General features: G+C 38.7%; 1 protein-coding gene across 1 annotated transcript in view; it reads right to left on the bottom strand.

Annotated features, from left to right (window-relative positions):
* Window positions 1-19,929, bottom strand: part of cntln (centlein, centrosomal protein) — a 192,238-nt gene that overhangs the window by 40,756 nt on the left and 131,553 nt on the right. Inside the window, exons 19-21 of the mRNA XM_069190797.1 lie at window positions 18,593-18,810; window positions 12,183-12,386; window positions 140-237 (exon numbers count right to left, since the gene is read on the bottom strand). Of these exons, the coding sequence (XP_069046898.1) occupies window positions 140-237; window positions 12,183-12,386; window positions 18,593-18,810 (520 nt within the window). The remainder of the gene's footprint in view (window positions 1-139; window positions 238-12,182; window positions 12,387-18,592; window positions 18,811-19,929) is intronic.

Here is a 19,929-nt window from a genome sequence, read left to right as displayed (position 1 = left end):
ATAATGTAGGTGGGTTGTACTGGATTTTAATTTTCTCTAAAGCTCTTCTCATCTGAAATGCCACTCTTGTTCTGCTTCAAAAACTCAGAGACGGAGCTGCCACACGGTGGCATCAAACACAACAAATAACCAGACATACTTCTCTTGCAGTTCCCCGATCTGCTCTTCCTTCTCCTGCAAGTCTGCTCTCAAGGCTTTACTGGCAGATGTGTGCTTTGCTATCTCATTAGAAGCATTCTGAAAGAACAAAAGAAAAAAAAAGAGGAAAAAATGTATCACCTTAATTGTTTTCTTTTAGGTGGGGAATTCCACTGCAAACAGCATTTTACTTCCTGGTTTTTAAGATGAGAAAATAAAATACGGTTTGCCATGCAATAAAAAGTAGCATTTTTAATTTCTTTTTCTCATAACAGGATTAGAAATCTCAGGGTGGGACATGAAAACTAGGGATATACATGATACTGTATATGGCAATGCTCTGCAAAATAATAGCATTAGTGGTGTGTACAAAAAAAAGTTAACACAGAGAACAACACAGAGCAAAACTTATATTAATGGCGCAAAGGAGTATAGCCGTTTACTCTGCTTCTTTAAAAAAAAAAAACATCTCTGCTTTGGGTTTATAGCCGGTTAACCTTCACAGCTCGATCCCCTTTGGGCAACGAGAGAAACCGAAAACAACAATATTTGACAATGTAGAATTCAGCCCACATTGATGACATCTCCCCTGGCTTCACAGCTCTGCCCACGGAGGGGGACTGTGAAGGCTATCTGCAGGAATGATACAGACAAAAAGCCAAAGCCACTTCTGCACTGTTAAAAGACAAAACCTTGCCTTGGGTTGTAAAAGATGTTTCTCTGCTTATTTACAGCACGGAAACTTCATCAATGAAGGAAGCTCACAAACGAACTCTGGCAGGGTGGGAGACTAGTCTACTCCGTGGATAAGAAAGAGGAATGGTACATTAACTGTCTCAAATTTTTTCTTTCTAATTTCTGTGAACATTTTAGTTGTTTACCAATTTTTAACGATAAAGGCAGTATGGGATAAAATCCACAGAGATTCACCTTTTATTTTCAGACAACCTACAGAAGGTACCTTCTAAAGTTTATTATGAAGCACCTCGTACCACACATCCACACTGAAGATAAGATTCGACAAAATCCATGTTATAGTTGCTTAGAGCACCCAGTCTTACTCTGCCAAGTGATTCCTTGATTTAACAAATTTTATTATTTTCATTGATTGGGAGACATTCAACCCTTTGGTACATTACAGCTGGATCAAAATACTTCAGTACACAGTATTTATACCTCAATGTTGCAAGTTCTGTATTCATATTTGTTTAGGCATCCAGTTACATGTTGGAACTGGTACAAGGATTGTATTCATTCCAAAACCAAGGGTTATTTGCTCCATTTGATTTCTTTCATTCTGTGTACTGATATCCCTTATCACTCAAGAAAATAAAGGACCACATTTACAGTTTTAAAGACAGGTGAGAAAAATAAATCAAGTCAGAAGCAATTGGGTATTTTACTGTGATAATATTCTGTGATCTTTCTTTTAAGCAAGTACAGTAATACAGTATTTAGCTATTTCTGGTACTATAATATAAGACTGCTCTTTGCTCAATCATCTAAAGTTGACTCTTAAGTTATTCCCACCACTGGTCCAATTCAGCTCTTATCTTTCATAATTCTCCCTGTACAGGTACCACCAGTTAAATTAAATCTCACAGTGGCTCCAAGGACTGGACTGCAAAAGCAAAAGCAGAACACTTAGCTATGTTTGTGTTAATAATAATAATAATAATAATAATAATAATAATAATAATAATAATAATAATAATAATAATATGTAATAAATACTTTCAGGCCCTGTCCCCATGAACATGACTGACCTGGGCACCAAAGGGGTGTGAACACCCATTTCCTCCCCCCACAAATTGGTAGCACCGCATGTCCAGACACCTCAAAGGCATGTGGGCACACTAGAATCCTGTCTGTCTCAACAAAACGGGTTGTGTCTCTCGTTGCAAAATGGAGGCTGCACCCATGGTAGATAGAACGTCCCCAAGAAGCAGATGACAGGATCAGCTAACACCACAAGTGCTGACAGCTGGAGGAGCCACACATTTCATTAGAGCAGACCATGTCCCCAGTGGTGCCGCTGATACCTCTCCAAGAGAGAAGACAGAGTAAAGAATTTCTGTTCAAGTTGGTAACATTGGTTAATAATTGGGATTACTACAAAGGACCAGCCAGAACGAAAGATATAAGATTACAGGACACAGGATTACACAATGTAAACAAACCAAGACACACGGAATTGGAATCAAGGAATCTGTGCTATGTTTTTTTTCCCATTTTAGATAGTGCTGAGGACAGACTGCATGGAACTCTAAAAACTGAGATGCTTGAGACTAAACTTGAAACTGAATTTCAAAGTGCAGTCACAAGACACCATCTTCTGATTGAATGACTTCTGATGTTATCAATTTTAAGAATGAGAAATTCAGAAAATCAATTGCATTGGTCTGTAGATTCTTCAAGAGTGGTGTTCTTAACTAGATTTAAGAGATGATGAATTGTGGAAAAAAGGGTGCTAGGATTACTTTTCCCCTCTTCTATTAGCTTCCCAAAAAACGCTGACCTGGCAGCAGTCAGTACATTGCTTGAAGGCAAGTAAATGAACAGATACAACAGGAACCCTCTATCTACGTTCAGGATTATGTCCAAGAGATTTCATGAAAGAAAGATGGCTGTTACAAGAGGTAATGACATGTAAATGAGACTTGTCAGTTTTTCGCTGGTGATAAAATCGGAGCTAAATCAATATACAATTTCACCAATGGTGTATTTGTAAAACACAATGGAGCCCCTTAATACTAATTGGCTGAGGACCACCGATAGGAGAATGTAAACTGGGAAAAATATATCTGCTTCAAACACTTGATGTTGCAGAACTTACTTAATATGCAAATGATAGTAAGTACATACTAGAACCTACAGATCAAAGCAAATGGTTAGATGATCTGAGTAACCAGCTCGAAGTTCCTAATAATAATAATAATAATAATAATAATAATAATAATAATAATAATAATAATAATTGCTTACACGTATATAGCGCTTTTCTGGACACTCCACTCAAAGTGCTTTACACGTAATGGGGACTCCCCTCCACCACCACCAATGTGCAGCATCCACCTAGATGATGCGACGGCAGCCATAGCGCGCCAGAACGCTCACGAAACATCAGCTATCAGTGGGGAGGAGAACAGAGTAATGAAGCCAATACATAGATGGAGATTATTAGGAGGCCATGATTAGGAAATTTGGCCAGGATACCGGGGTAACACCCCTACTCTTTTCAAGAAACACCCTGGGATTTTTAATGACCACAGAGAGTCAGGACCTCGGTTTTACGTCTCATCCGAAGGATAACACGTGATCTATGTGATCTTTGCTGTTAGGGGAAAACATCCACCAATTAAAGCCAAAACAATTTAGAAAATAACATAATAATGCCAAAAAAGAAGAGTGAGGAGAATCAGCATGGATATCCCAAAATCTCCCCATCTCCCCTTGTAAACTCAGACTCCAGCAGTAGCAAAAGAACAAAAAATAAATTCTCCTTGGATGGTCTACATACAAGCATGTTTGCTAGAGTAAAGATATAAATAATTTCAGCAACCTGCAGTCAAAGAATTTAAAATCTGGTACAGGCAATGGCCTCAGAGCCCTGTTATGTCAATGTACAACTACCAGCCCAACCCCTCAACCACAAGAGCAAGAATTCTCTAAACAAAGGCAACCAGAGGAAAAGAACCAGAGTTAACTAAAAAAGCATTCTGTTTATATCAAGATTATATCAAGATAAAAAGGTTACTGTATATGATTATTCAGACAATCTTAAGTCAAGACACTTCTCATTAATAAATTAATTTAAATAGTAAAGCTGATGCAATATTTGAAACAGACTTTGCAAACATTTTATTGTACTTTAGGATGACTGGCTGTACAATTGAAACAGAACAGTTGAACTACAGTATGTAAATAAAGCTGTCACCCAATGCTCTGCACAGGCATTTGAGCCAGTACCGTAGGCCTTACGTACGAGCAAAAGCATTGTGTTCAGAAGAAATACTATGCATATTACATTGAAAATGCAAAAACTGAGATGGCGAATAAATCAGATACATACTGTAAAGTCAGACAAATATTAATTTGAATCTTCAAAGTAAAAGATTCCCTAGTAGGAGCAAGAAAAGCATCAACCAAGTCCATGTTGGTGCCCAGATAGCATTGCCTGAAATGACCCCCAGCAATGATCCAACATAAATACTAGTGAGCTCAAGAGTGGATTCAATCTTTAAAGGGCTTGAAGGTAATCATACAGTAGACCTAGGTGTTATGGACACATTTTTTAAATCTTGTAGACAACTGCGGGGAAAAAATACAAAGATAAATGTGTTATAAATGTGTTAGTTATACAAGTATAGATGTAAGAAGAAGAAGAATTAAGGGATGATTAGCACAATGAACACATCGCTTCACCAGCATTCCAGTACAACAGCGTGACATGACCAACCCTTTTTAATTATTTTTTTTTGTTGTCTCCTCCTTTTATTTGTGTGGACTTTTACTTCTGAAGTGTGTGGATGGCAGCAGCACAAAAGAAAATGGATTCATCCCCAGCCTCCTCTCCAAGAAGGAAGAAATTGAAAAAAAACCTTGACTCTCCAGAACTGTCTCAAATGGCTAATCTGCTGCAGTGGACCGCATTAGCAATCACAGATTGTGAAAGTAAAGATGGCAATAGTGACCTCTCAAATTGTGACAATGGTGGAGTAATTTGAATGCCTTGAAGACAAGTGTGGCTAATTTGGAAAGTCTGGAGTGCTAAGTATCTGGATTGAGACACAACCTTTGAATCTCATGCTTACTAGAAGATACAGGGCCCAATAAGATAGCAGAAAAAAAATGTTGTTCCCACTTTTGGCACAGAGATGTTTATCATCAAGCTGCTATACAGGTTTTGTGGAAGTAACTCTTCCACATGTCCCAGGTGTTTATTTCTTTGGTACAAAGCCGGACAGCTTTTTTTGAGGAACAGCAGGCTAACCCTGCTCAGTCAGCGGAGGGATTCATGCTGCATCTCCATCCTGATTACAGTCCAACATCAGCTCACAGCTGATGCACAGTTGCTCTTTGCAGGAGGGAGGACATCACTTAGAAGAGTGAAGGCTCCAGCCTTGCCTTCTGTAACCCTCAGTGTCTAAAGTTGCCAAGCTGTAAGAAAGAATCTGTTCACCTTGGTGCAGATGGCAGATAAGTTCACCAGAACATAAGGGATGATCCTATGTTCTTGGAAGGGGTGAACACTATGAAACCCTTTAATGTTTCTTTTCACTTCTTAAGACGACTGTGAGCTGAAGTAATCAATCCTTGGTTGTATGAGATCCTTCTGACCTTATTTTGTTGTTTTATTTTTCACTTTTAATCTTTTAACCCTTTCTCTCACCCTCAGACTGACCTGCTCTTTGTATTCCGCTTTGATTATTTGTGAATTTACTTATGTTTTCTTACAGGGGGACAGAATACTTTGATGCTTGTTGACAGGAGTGTGGAGGGAAGAGCACTGTGTTTTGACAGCAGTGCTGCCATACAGTAGATCCAAGAAAGGGAGGGGTGGGAAGAGGAGGAGGAATTCCCAGCTGAGGGGGGAGGGTCTCCTCTCCTCCAAGGGGTTTTCTCTTTGGAGGGGATTCTTGTTTTGAGTGCTGTTTGGGAAGAGTGGCCACAATGGCACAGCTTCTATCTGTTTTCATTCTAGATGTCATTCCCTTACTGACAATGGATTTGCTTTTGATGAGCATGACTAAAGTTTCTGTGTATGTTGTTGTAGATTGTCTGCAGGCTCAGTTCTTCTAACAAAAGTGTTAGCTGTCTAGATTTGTGTTTTCAAAGGAGAAACAGATACTGCCTTGATAAAGAAATCTCACTAGCAAACAAAAAGACACTGGAAGATTTGCTGAGAAGCAAGCATCAGGAGAAGCATTTATAGAGAAAATAAAACAAAAGGGGTTTTAATTATATTGCAAACTAATTAAAAAAAAGTCTATGCTGATGTCAGGGAGACTGGTTTATATGAAAATGAATTTCAGGAAAAATGTTTTTTTTAGTTTATATTCTTACATAGTCAAATTTTTAACATCCTGTACAAAAAACCTTTGTACAATGTTGGATCTCATTGACTTTGCTATTATTATGGGTATGCTGTAGATAGGAATGCTATCATGAATCAAATATTTGATAGATCTAAATAGAAAGAGTTGTTTGATCTTTGTTTAGAAGATATATGGCATGAATTTCCTCTTTTTCAGCAAGGAATACATCACACTCCAGAACTGGCTATATTTTTTGCCTCCCAAACACAAACCACAGAGCTCTAATGGAGGCACTTCTTTAATCAGAGGGTAAAGAAAGTATGGAGCCAGCTACCTGACCACATTGTTGAAGATGATCCCCGATTTTTGGCTCTGGTTGGAAATGCCTGGATGAGATCCTTGGATCAATACACCACTAACTGCCAAACAGGCAAGATGGGCCAAATGGCCTCTTCTTGCTTGCAGCCTTTCTTGTGTTCTTATGATTTTTGTTTTAAATACAGATGTCACATGTCACTATCAGATCACCATACCAGACAGTTTAAATATGATGCTACTACAGGACGCAGTGTCAAGCAATACTAAAGGAATGTCTCGATATTACCTGTGGCTCGGTCAATCACCCTCATATTTTATGCAATAGAAAATATCCTTATTAGAATCAGATTTATTGCTCAGACATTGTGCCAATTCTTATAAGTAGATTTAAGCGACATTATTATTTCAATAGTTGTCACCACAGCCACTTACCAGCATAGAGATACTTGTAATTATGTCAGCACAGGAGGAATTACTGGCAGATTCTGTCCAGATAAAAGCCACATTTGCCAAGCTTTATTCTACATCTTAGATTCTGGACATTCAATATGATCAGCGAAAATGTAGGAGGTTTCTGCCATTTCTTCATTTGACTCATCTTACTCCTGCAGAGGCAGCTGTGCTGGATACACCTATATCTTCCACAGCTAAAGGAGGCAACAAGTACATCTCTTGGCTTTATATCCAAATTTAATTGGACTTTTCATGCTTTTTGTGAAGTTTTTTAGGTACTCTTTTGGTTGTTATGATACATTTGGAGAGAAGTTATTTTCAAAACTATGTTAATACCAGTGTTATATGCCTATTATAAAAAAAGAAAATGTCCCACACTTTATGCAAGCTTTCAGCCCATCTCACTAATTTGCCGAGATGCCAAGGTGGTGTTAAGCAAGCTGGAGGTCTATATGAACAAATTTGTTTGCAATGATCAGACACGCTTTATTAGAGGGTGATAATGTTCACATTATGACCGACATACAACTCCCCTGTGTTGCTCTTTCTTTCGATGGAGAGAAGGCGTCCTATTGGCTTGAATAACTATGCTACCTAAGTTCTGGATATGGATACGGGCATGTATGAACAGACTTCTTCAGGAATTGGGGACTTGCAATCAATACAACCTTCTATCGTGAAGTGTAGAAAAATACAGTTTTCAGTTGGTCTCATATTACTTGTCCTTCCTCCTCCTTCACCATAAAACCTGACCTGGAAGAAAAATCCATATCCAATGTTGAATTTGTCCTACAGGGCAAAACCTGACCAAAAAATATACAGTACAGTACATGATGTAAGATCATTATGCACACAATGAATATCTTTATCATGCACTGTACTTGTTTAACCTTGAGTTAGTTGCAAAAATGCTCTAGCAGCTCCAATGTGTTGTAAAACTAATTAAGAAAATTCTGTATTTGATTATATAAGAGCTTCAGAGACTGAAACAGGTGTACTGTCTCAAAGGAGGAAGGAGTTGTCAGCCAAACTAGCAGCATCCTGAGAGGGACAATGTCATTGAACAGATGACAGCCATATAACCCTGCAACTCACAACTGACAACCCACTGAAGCTAAGCAGGTGCGAGCCTGGATGAGAGACCTCATGAGAAGAGGTGTCAGTGGGGCCACCAGGGGGTGCTCACCCTGCAGTCTGTGAGTCCTAATGTCCCAGTACAGTGACGTGGACACTATACTGTAAAAAGGTACCGTTCTTTGGATTACCGAGGTCCTGACTCTCTGTGGTCATTACAAATCCCAGAGCCAAATCCCCTTGGACTCATCTACTTATTTGGATAAGGACAGTCTAGGAACCTTGAAAAGCCAGGTAACCAGTTCACTAAACAGTTTATGCTGTTGACTTGATACTGTGTGTGTTATGCGTTATGTGTTACTATTTGTGTAAGCACAAAAAAGTAACATGAGCATATGAAGTAATTACTGTAATTAAATGTCAGACTTGCTGGGATCATTTACAGCATTATCCTTCAGAACCTACTGTATGTAAGCACTTACAAATGCAACAAAACACACAAACTGCCATCCTAATTAATCCAAGGAGTTTGTTTCAGTGAATTTGAGCACAAGCCTTAAGACAGCACAACTTTAAAGTGCGGAAGACTGGATTCCCTCAATTATAGTCAATGTAGTAAATATAAAAACACATAACTTGTTTCTAACAAAATGCATAGAAACAAGTGTAAGGTAAGTGAAAATCTACACCCCCCTTGGACTTTTTCACATTTTCTTGTGTTACAGCATGGAACCATGATGTATTTAACTGAGAATTTTTGCCACTCATCAACACAAAGTATTCTATAATGTCATATTAAAAAAAATCCAAACATTTTATTAAATTAATTAAAAACAACAACAACAATTGAATCCGTAAGTATACACCCCCCTCCCACAGAGTTAATACTTCATAGGACCACCTTTGGCAGCAATTAGAGGTGTGAGTCTCTTTGGGTAAGTCTCTATCAGCGTTGCACATCTTGACGCTGGAATTTTTCCCATTCTTCTTGGCAAAACTGCACAAGCTCCATCAAGTTGGATGGGGATCGTTTGTGAACACCAATTGTTAAGTGATTCCACAGATGCTCAATTGGATTGAGGTCTGGGCTTTGACTGGGCCACTCCAGGACATTTACCTTATGGTTTTAAGCCACTCTAGTGTGGCTTTTGCTGTACATTTTGGGTTTTTGTCTTGTTGGAAGATGAATCGTCTCTCAAGTCCCAGTGCTCTTTCAGATTGCAGCCAATTTCCTCCAGGATTTTTCTGTATTTAGCTCCATTCACTTTTCTTTCTATCTTTATGAGTTTTCCAGTCCCTGCGGCAGAGAAGCATCCCCAAAGCATGCTGCTGCCACCACCATGCTTCACTGTAGGGGTGGGGTTCTCAGTGTGTTGTGCTGTGCGAGGTTTGCGCCAAACAAAGTCTCTAACAAGCTTTTGGGCAAACTCCAGCTGAGATGTGATATGAGTTTTTTTCAACAAAGGCTTTCTTCTTGCCACCCTTACGTACAAGCCAGATATATGAAGTGTGCGTGCTATTGTTGTCTCATGCACAATTTCTCCCATCTCTGTCGTGGAGGGCTGTAACTCCTTTAGAGTTGCCGTAGGCCTCTCGTTGGCTTCTCTTAATACGGCTCTTCTTGCTCGGACACTCAGTTTTGGAGGATGGACAGTTCTGGGCAGATTCACAGTTGTTCCATATTTTCTCATCTTTTTAATGATGGACTTCACTGTGCTTCGAGGTATATTCAATGCCTTGGAACTTTTCTAATATCCTTGCCCTGAATGGTATTTTTCAAGAACCTTGTCTGGGATATGCTTGGAATGTCCCTTGGCCTTCATGGTGCAGTGTTTCCTTGGAAATGCACTAAGTGGGGAAGCTCCCAGACACAGGTGTATGTATTCCGAAATTGTGTGAAACACCTCAACAGCACACAGGTGGACTCAGTCAAGTAATTATGTGACTTGGAGCAGAGAGTTGGTTACTTCAGAGGTAATTTAGGTGCGTCAAATCAAGGGGGTGAATACTTATGCATTCAATTATTTTGTTTTTTTATTTTTAATTAATTTAGTAGAATGTCTGGATTTGTTTTTACTTTGACATTTTAGAGTGCTTTGTGTTGATGAGTGGCAAACATTCTCACTCAGTTAAATGCATCATGGTTCCATGCTGTAACACAATAAAATGTGAAAAAGTTCAAGGGTGGTGTAGATTTTCTATAGGCACTGTAAATCATAGATTTCCAGGTAGGCTTGCATGTGTTATTAAAAAGACTAAACACCTGTTCAAATATTTTTGACTATAGGAAATCAGACATGGGTGGAGCTTGCTGTTTATACAGTATAAGTGAGCTCCAAAAGTGCTTACTGATCTAGAGTTTAACTCTGCAAAAGTCCTGTGCTTTTGTGTGATTAATTATTTTGTCACTTTGTTTTGTTCCCTGAGTGTACTATATATACAGTATGTGTGTATATAAAATTGTACGTGTTGGACTATTTTTAACTTTTATTAGAGCTACTGTATTTCAATTTAGAATTGTTTTACCATTTTGATCCTTGTCTCTGGGATGTGTAAAAATCTACTTTTTCACAATTCTTGAATTAAGATCCTTTTGCTTGCTACCCCAAATGAACTTTTTGTCTCACATGACCCAAATGCAAATATAAAGTGTGTAAAGAGACTATTTGTTTTAGAGTTTTTGTTTTTAATATTCAAGTTATCAATTAAACATTAAAACTCGAGTAGATATTTCACAGCAATTGTTGTAAAATTCCTGAAGGTGTTCTCTAGTTATAGGCAGTGAACAAAAATAGGAAAACCTGGATTAATGAGGGACACAAGGAATAATGTAATTAAGGGCTTCAACGCAGGAGTGGCCCATGTGTAAATTAAGCAGCTAACATCCCAGCATGGTTAGGGTCATGTATTAAAAATGCTGTACAGGACTGTTCGCCTTTAATTATGGGTGGCGTGGCTGAAATCTGAAATCTCAGCTGTGATTTTTAAAGAGGGGTGATTGTTGTGGCCTAGTTGGCAGGAGATCTAGCGACCAAAACAGTTCAACCTACTGATGTTTTATGAGCAACAATGTCTAAGAGGATGTCAGCATGGAACTCAGTGGAAAAGACATAAACAGCAAAAATGCAACAGTGGGCAGAAGGGCACACTCCATGATTGTGTGAAGTAGAGGACAAAACAGACGAGCACCTGAACGTTGGGTAAGAAAAGCCAATTTAATCAAAAATGGTCCGTCACAGACTCTAAAATGGTCCATCATGAACTCTGCTCTCTAAAGAGCATGATACCCAAGTTGGGTTGCAGTACAAAAACAACTCATCACAACGGTGGTAATGCACATTTCTGAATCCAATGGTGCAAAGAGCACAGGCAATAGACTACCAAGTAGTGGAGAAATGTGATATGGTCTGGTGAGTCATCCTTGGTGTTTTAGCATGATTTAAATTGCTTTGACCCACAGAGCACATATGGTTGCCCAGGGGTTTGATGAGCATGACACTGATGTTATCCATACTGTATGTCATGGCCTTCTCAGTCAGCAGACCTGAACCCAAAGGAGCATTTATGGGATGTATGGGATATTCTGGAACGATGCCTGAGACAGCGTTTTCCACCACTATTAAACGTGTGATTTGACTGACCTTTGGGTGGAAGCGTGGTGCCGGATCCATCCTGCAGAATTCCAGATGCTGGTAGACGTTATACTACAGTGTATACAGTACTTACTTTACTTAAACAAATATAATTATTTTCATAAATTATTTCCTTTAATTTCCAAGACTGAAAACCACATTTGATTGTCAAATATAAGCAAACATGTAATGTACAAAAGAAAAATAGAATTACAAACAGTGTAATGAAAAACTAGATATACAGAACTGTATATATCCTTGTGCTTTTTCTGCTGAAACATTCATAAAGTTTGAGTCTTCAGTCAGAAGCTTCCGTCATGTACAGTAAAAAATAATTTCCTACAAGCACTACTAGTATCTGGTTAAAATGGGTAAAACGGTCAGACTGGGCTAAAATGTGGCATAATGAAGAAAGAAAAAAAGAAACTGAAGACATTAACAATTGGTTGAAATGAGGTCCAGCTAAAAGAAGTTTTATGACACCACCACATTATGGTACTGCTGTAGCAAGTTAGTATTATCCACTAACCTTTAGCTTGTTCTGGAGCTGTTTTATTTCCATTTCGGAGTGCTTGGGTGAGGGGCCAGGGGGGTCTTCCTTGGGCCCAGGGGTCAGAGGGGGCTGCTCTGGTGTTGCCCTGACTGTCTGGGCCTGCTGTTGTTTCATCTGCTCCACCTCTCTCTCCAACACTTCCTTCTGCTGCTGAAGCTCTGCGAAGTCAGAGGTCAGTTTCTGTTTGAAGCCAAAAAAAAAGAGAGAGGAAGAGAAGGTATCACCTCGCTCTGCCTAAATGTCTTTCAAAAGATTTGACTGTGTTTGGGGGAGTAAGGGAGGCAAATGAAACAACACACAAAGTCTCCCTGTGTGTTAGGGAAGATACATTTACAGCATTTGTCAATTAGAGCTCACATGAAAGTCATTCCTTCTTCCTCCAGAAGAAACACTGTTTTCATTTAAGAATGGGCAAGTGTGTTAATTGCAAGAATTGTTTCATGTTAATGAAAAGCTAATCACTCAAAATTCATTGGCAATATTCTCATTTAAGAAGTAAATTACTTCAATAATACAGCTACGTTTTGCCCATGAGCAGGCAAGATTGAGACCTTTGGGGTTCAGTTTAGCAACCGTACTGGAAACCATTCAGGACAGATTCTCTCTTGGTGTGTGGTACTAGAATGCACATAGAGTTTACGTTTTCCTTGAAGATTTTTTTCTAAAAAGATCAGTGAACTGAAAATGCTAAAAAATGGCACAGAGCCATTAGTATTTATACTATACAAGTATAATAAGACAAATTAAGGAACAATAATTTACAACACAGGGACCGTGCTGTTTCAATATAATCAGCACAGAGTATACTTTGAAAGCAAAGCAATGGCTTCTGAAGCCACACATGCATTTACGTATGGCAATATTATAAATATAATATTTTATATTTATATTTTATATTATTAAAATATAAAAAATATTTTATAAATACATTAAATTGCTTACACTTATATAGCGCTTTTCTGGACACTCCACTCAAAGCACTTTACAGGTAATGGGGACTCCCCTCCACCACCACCAACAAGCAGCATCCATCTGGATGATGCGATGGCAGCCATAGTGCACCAGAACTCTCACCACACATCAGCTATCAGTGGGGAGGAGAGCAGAGTAATGAAGCCAGTTCATAGATGGGGATTATTAGGAGGCCATGATTGGCAAGGGCCACTGGGAAATTTGGATAGGATGCCGGGGTTACACCCCTACTCTTTTTTTGAGAAACGCCCTGGGATTTTTAATGACCACGGAGAGTCAGGACCTCCGTTTTACGTCTCATCCGAAGGATGGCGCCTGCTTACAGTATAGTGTCCCCATCACTATACTGGGACATTAGGACCCGCATGAGCCGCAGGGTGAGCGCCTCCTGCTGGCCCCACTAACATCTCTTCCAGCAGCAACCTTAGATTTTCCCAGGAGTCTCCCATCCAGGTACTGACCAGACACACTCCTGGTCACACCTGCACCTACATTTTAATAATAATATTTTATTTCTAAGGTACATCTGGTAAAAGTGTGTTTTTTCTCTGGGTGCTTTGATTTCTTTCCACAGTCTAAAGACATGCTAGTAATTTAACTGGCTTCTGGGCTTCTTGGCTGTATATCTGCCCTGTGATGAACTGGTGTCCCATTTACAGTGTACCTCGCCCTGTGCCCACTGCTTGCCAGGACAGGCTCATGCTGCCCCATTTCTCTGAATTGGAAGAAGAAGATAGAATATGGATGCATGGTTTAAGGTTTACCAGAAAAAGACAAATTAAGGAACCTTTTACAGGGTACTGTAATTTACAGTACAGGGACAGCACAAGAGTACATTTGGAAGCAAAGTAATTGCCTCTCAGGTTTTCATCTGTTTTTGGATTATAAGTAAACCATCCTCAAACATTTAGCACAATATTGAGCAACAAACACATGCACACTGTTATTTTGTCCTAGACATTTATAGTATGCCAGCTGTAGGGTTCCCTCTCTGTTATTGCAAAAGTTAATCAAAGATGTGCATTTTATTATGGCAAACGAAAACGACCTTGCACAAGATATCTGCAAAATGTTTTGTCCACTGAGTGATAATTGATAATTTCACGCAGTACTTTATTTAGACATAGAAAATCAGGCTCCCGGAATCAGATTCCTCAGGAGAAAACTGACATGAAGCATAAAGGATATATTGATGTGAATCAGCCTGCTGACAAGTTTTGAGAGATCTTAACCAGATCAGGTTTCTTTTCCTCTAAACTGGGGCATACACTGGAATTTTGCAAATATTCGAGCTGATGTTTGTGAGGTTAATGTATGTATGTAATAACTATTTACTTACAGTACATAAACCGATCCTGATCATTCGGCTTCATTAAAAACGGGGACTAAGACTTCCACACAATTTTAACATTTTATTTTCTGTGTATATAGTTTTTTTTTTCTATTCCAGTATAATAAGAAAAAAACATTTCACTGAGATTACAGTCTAAAGAAATTACATGAAGGAAAACACGAGGAATGTGAATTAATTCATTATTTAGTATTTAAAACATGTTAGGTCTAAACCTACTGTAGTCAAAATGAGTGTACAGTATATAAAGCCAATCACAATAAATTTGTTGTAATCACACACAGCATTTGATTGAATAAATACGTAACCATCGTGCCAGTATGCAGTACAGTAAATCAGTGCAAGCTAAATTACTAAAGACTTCCCGGATCAACAAGTGTTCATGAGTTAGTGATATCAGAGGAAGGGTATATCCAATACTATATGAAAAAAGGGCCATCTAACAGAGTTAAAGAGAGTTGGCAACTGTAAACTGTGCAGTTGGTTACATCCTAAGAAGTTCATTCAAAAATCTTTCTTAAATGTTATGGATATACTTCCTTCCCTCATGTAGTCCATGTTTGTACAAGGCACTGTTGCAGCACTGAAGAGGAAGAAACAGTTTCCTGCTAATTTACTAGACATATCCCAGGGCAAACCAAGAGAAAGACTCATTTACAGCATTCTAAATTACACTTCGAAATGTAAATAATGTTTAAAAGCATAACAAACTTTGTAACCAAACAAGGAAATTACTTTTTGGGGGCAGAGCAGTGGGCTGCCATGAAAAAAAAAATCTTGGGAAAATAGCTCCATATACAGCAATTTCATATAGTATTTCAGGGAACTGATCTCTAGAATAATATTTGCTCTAGACTTGCAGTATACAGAACCACTAGAAATGTTGAATGCATAGAGGCAATTGAATTATATAAAATATCAATGTAATGTGAACCAAAAGAACATTATTCTACACATCTTTTGCTAAGCAACATTCTCACCAAATATACATACAAGAGACATTAAGACATCCATACTGTACATGAAGACTTGAGCAGCACTATGCCAGAACTATTAATGCCCAATGACAATGGCAGTGAACAGTTATTTCTAAAAACCCAAGGATGTAAAGATGATAATCCCGTACACTTATCCTGCATGAATGACAAACTGTTCTGTTAATATGCATGACTGTAGCCCTGTAAAAGTAAAATTACCACTCCATATTTCACCTGCCACACACAAGTGTCAAACAAAGTTTCTTTAAGCTGCTGACATCCCAATTTCTGCATATAAATGTCCATATAAAAGCTAGGCAAATTCTCCTAATTACTGCTAATTTACTAGCCGACTTTTCTTTCTTTTCCATCTTTCAGCATACTTGTCTAATAAAGATGAACAAAGCTCCACTGAGCACAGCCAATAAAGGGATGACACTTGAGGAGTACTGCATTATTAAAAGGTCGTGTTAAAGATGGTCTGCAATTAACCAAGTAGATTTAAAGAACTTTAAGGCACCAAAAATGCCAATCTTTCACGAAGCACTAAAGTCAGAGCCCTGTGAGAGAAAGAAATGCTCTCCGTTTATTGCAAGGCAATTTTCCCTCCAAAGTTTTACTCACTGTAATTACTTTTTAGGGGACGGCTGTGATGACTGACTGGTAAATGTGTTGTGTGTATGTTCCATTTATGCAGATCACGTCAAGTAAGAACATGAAAGGTCCTGCTCAGTCTGCAGTATGTCAAGCATATTGCTACCGCTATACTTTCAGAACGATAAATTATTGATCAATGAGAATTGATAAGCAATTAAAATAGGGATGTTCCTGCAATTACAGAATGAAAAAAGACAGTTAATAACAATTTTGTGAACTAAAACAATATGCCTTGAAAATATAAGTGATTATGAACTCTTCAGACGAATTACTGAATGTGTAGACGTAAATTACAGGTTCAAAACTCCTCATTTCCTCCATGAATATTAAAGGACACTGCTTAAACTATCAAATCCTTCCTAAGCAGTGAATGCAAAACCACTGCAGTTAAAATAATGTTTTAAAAAAGCCCTTATGTATTCTCACTCTTACAATCTATTAGAAAAAAAAATGGTACATTAACAAAATGCACCAGCTTTCCAAAATCCCCGTTGGCAGCATCCCCCCAGTGAATGCTGGGTTATCAGACATGTACAGTTAAGTTTCTTTTGGGTAATAGTCTAAGCAGCTGATTCTTGTACAGTTCGCCCTAGAAACATGATCCCAGTGACATTTCACAAATTCCTGGATAAATGTTGCTCTGCTCTACCAGCACTGAGACAGGCTGTGTCACGCACAGATCAATAAGAAAGAGAGCGTTTCATCAGCTTCAAAACCAGGAGTGCTTCGGCTGGCAAAAGCCATGGCCCTTGAGGATCTGACATACATAAGGCTGGAGAACATCCGCAGGGTGTTTACTTTACAAGCCATCTGTAGCACTCAGACTTAACCCTTCAATTGTTTGGATGTTGCCAACTGGTGGCGGTAAGGATCTTAAGAAGATCCTGGTGGAAATGCAAGGGCAAAAGGATTTTTCTGACCTGGTTCTTCTTGTTACAATGACGTCTTGCCTCGCCTAAAACAAAATGTTTTGTTGGCACTATTACCAGAATACATACAGTATGATTCAGTTAGCACTGCCAAGTTCTCTATGAGGCATTAGTACAGTAATATTCACTCCTTGTCATGAAAAGCCAGAATTCATCAGGTTTTCAGGAAACATATAATTCCCAATGAGTAAATACCTGGAAGCAGAGGAAATAAGAAGCAACTAGGTGAATGTTTGATTCAAATCAAGTCACTAAGAGTCAGGGTGAAATGAAAACCAGAAGACAGTGGTAGCAGATCAAGGATCAAAGCTTTCACCCGTGTAGGAACATGGTGCAACATTTTAGAAAAATAAATTATTTCACAGCTGTAGAAATTAATGTAAAACATGCATTTTAGTTTACTGATTTGGCGTTTGTCAATAATACAGTACAGCTTGTGCACCTCATCAATAACAGTAATTGGTGTAAGTAAACTTGATATCTGTGTGTAGAATACAGAGGCTTTCCATTAAACTAATCATTTCTAGATGTTTTTATGACTTCTAACTGTACCCTTGCACTGTTTATCAAATTTGTCTACCTCTAAATTGATGAGTAACAGGTATTCTTTTAAAAAGTGTGGTTCTCTTTATATTACGCAAGTGCAAAAACTGTAGTTTACTTTGCCTCAGCACATGTCAAGAGTAGAAACATGGGATTCTTGGAACTTGAGATAAAATTCATCCGTTTACCAGCCTTTATAGTTTATGACCAATAGGAGGTTCTCTGAATCCTTGAGGATGAGGAATGTAATTTCATTTTCAGTTAGCTGTTGATTAAAAAACAACAACAAGGAGATCTTATCCTCCCTTGTCCCAAAGGGCACGTCAGTGGCTTTATTCACTAGGAACACCCTTTAAAAGTCAAATGACTGCACAATGTGAGATGTTTTGTTCCTTCAGTTCTAACATAGTGTTCCAGGGCAGCATTATAAAAGAATTGGGGAGTATTGTCTGTTTAACATATATAGACTGTCTACATAACATATTGTTTCTGTTCAGAAATATCTCTAGCAAAAAAGCTCTGAAGACTACCCTGTTATCCTCTTCTGCTCAACTGATAAATTGAGACAAGTGGTGGTTCTGAACCAGTGGTCACATGGCAATGTGACAACACCTAGACTTAGTTTAAAGAACCTGATAATCAGACTTTTGAGGAGTTTGACCTTTCTAGAGACAGATGCTTGCCTGTTGCCTTTTTCTGCCTGTTACATCACTCCTGAAATTGTTCAGTGGGAAAAGCAGGACAGACAGAGCTCATCTCATTTCCTGTACAGGAGCATAGCAGCAATGGCACTAAAATGGCAGGCTCACAGCAGTCCTGTTCTATGGTGCCTGACCTCTGCCAGTGAGGGCAGCCCTGTCAGCCTTGCACTTATTAAGCATGATAAGGGCAAAGGCTCTGTTGTGCAGCAAGAGAAAAAAATCATTTCCTTTCCGTCTTTTTTTTTCTCTCCCTTACCTGTGAAACCTGCTTGCTGATCTGAAATCTCTGGGTTAGCAAGTTCAATTGGGATGTTATCTTCTTGTTAGTTTCTCTCAGCTCCCTGGCGGAGTTCTGAGCTGCTCTCTTCCCAGTTTGTAGAACAGCTATCTGCTGCTGTAGAGATATGATCCGCTGCTGAAGTGCCAGTGAGAAAGCTCTCTTCTGGGCCCCAGTCTTCTTCTTCTTGTGTTTACCTTTTACAAGGAAAAATAATACCACCTCCGGTGAGCTACAGTAACAAGGCATTGTCGGATGCTTCCTTTTTCTCTCCCTTTGTGTATAAATCAGAACAAAAATTAGATGTTTTGATGCTTTAACATGTCTTTAACATTAACATTGAACATTTAAAAGGGCATTTAGTCTTTTTCCTCATAGAAAAGAGTTAAAAAACAGGAGTTGACTTAGATATTTAGTGAAAAGGTTTTTGTACTACCTGACTTTAATTATTTTTGCTGCGGCTTTTATTCATGAATCTTGACATAAAAGAAATTCAATGACTGACACAGAAAACTTTTTTTTTTCTCTGAGCCCGGAGTCAAAAGATTTTTTTTATAGTCCAAACTATCATGTTGTTTTCCTCACAGAAAATGTGAGGATGCATCTCCAGCTCTGTACTGGACTGCCTTCCAAGATCAATCCAGGAATGTTAAAATTACAACTAGTGAGGCCTAGTTCTGTAGTTCAGTTCCAGTGACCATGTTATAGGACAAATATTACCGCAAAATAAAAAGTAGTCAGGTCTGAAAGAAAACATAACACTAAAATCAGCAGAGAAAAGCACATGGGGACTTGATTCAGGATTTTAAAATTCGGAAAAGTATTGACCACTGATTGACCCACAACAAAATGAAATATTAAACAGCAGAGATTTGTTTTTCATCAAGTGTTGCAGGGGTCCAGGACAAACCAAAGACTCTGTGTGGATATAATATAATATAATTCCTTGCTCAATAAGCTAATAGAAATAAGCAAAACATATCCAAGGGCCTCCTTGTCTGTAACTTTTATCTTCTTATTTTTTGCCATATCAATGAGTGCATGTTGTGTAACTTATAGACTCCCAAGAGGCAGCTCTTCTTTTGAACTTTTTCCAAATTAATGGGTGGAATTAATTCCTTGTCTGCCTTATACACTGATGCAATTTGGGGATGGTGTGGTGGCTCTGTGGCTAAGGATCTGCGCCTGTGGCTGGAAGGTTGCCGATTTGTATCCCGCGGCCGGCAGAGGAATCCTACTCTGTTGGGCCCCTGAGCAAGGCCCCTAACCCCAACTGCTCCTGGGGCGCCGTATAAATGGCTGACCCTACACTCTGA

Source organism: Lepisosteus oculatus, chromosome 1, assembly GCF_040954835.1.
Source record: "Lepisosteus oculatus isolate fLepOcu1 chromosome 1, fLepOcu1.hap2, whole genome shotgun sequence".
NCBI classification, from domain to species: domain Eukaryota; kingdom Metazoa; phylum Chordata; class Actinopteri; order Semionotiformes; family Lepisosteidae; genus Lepisosteus; species Lepisosteus oculatus.
This window is presented reverse-complemented; position numbering and strand designations above follow the sequence as displayed.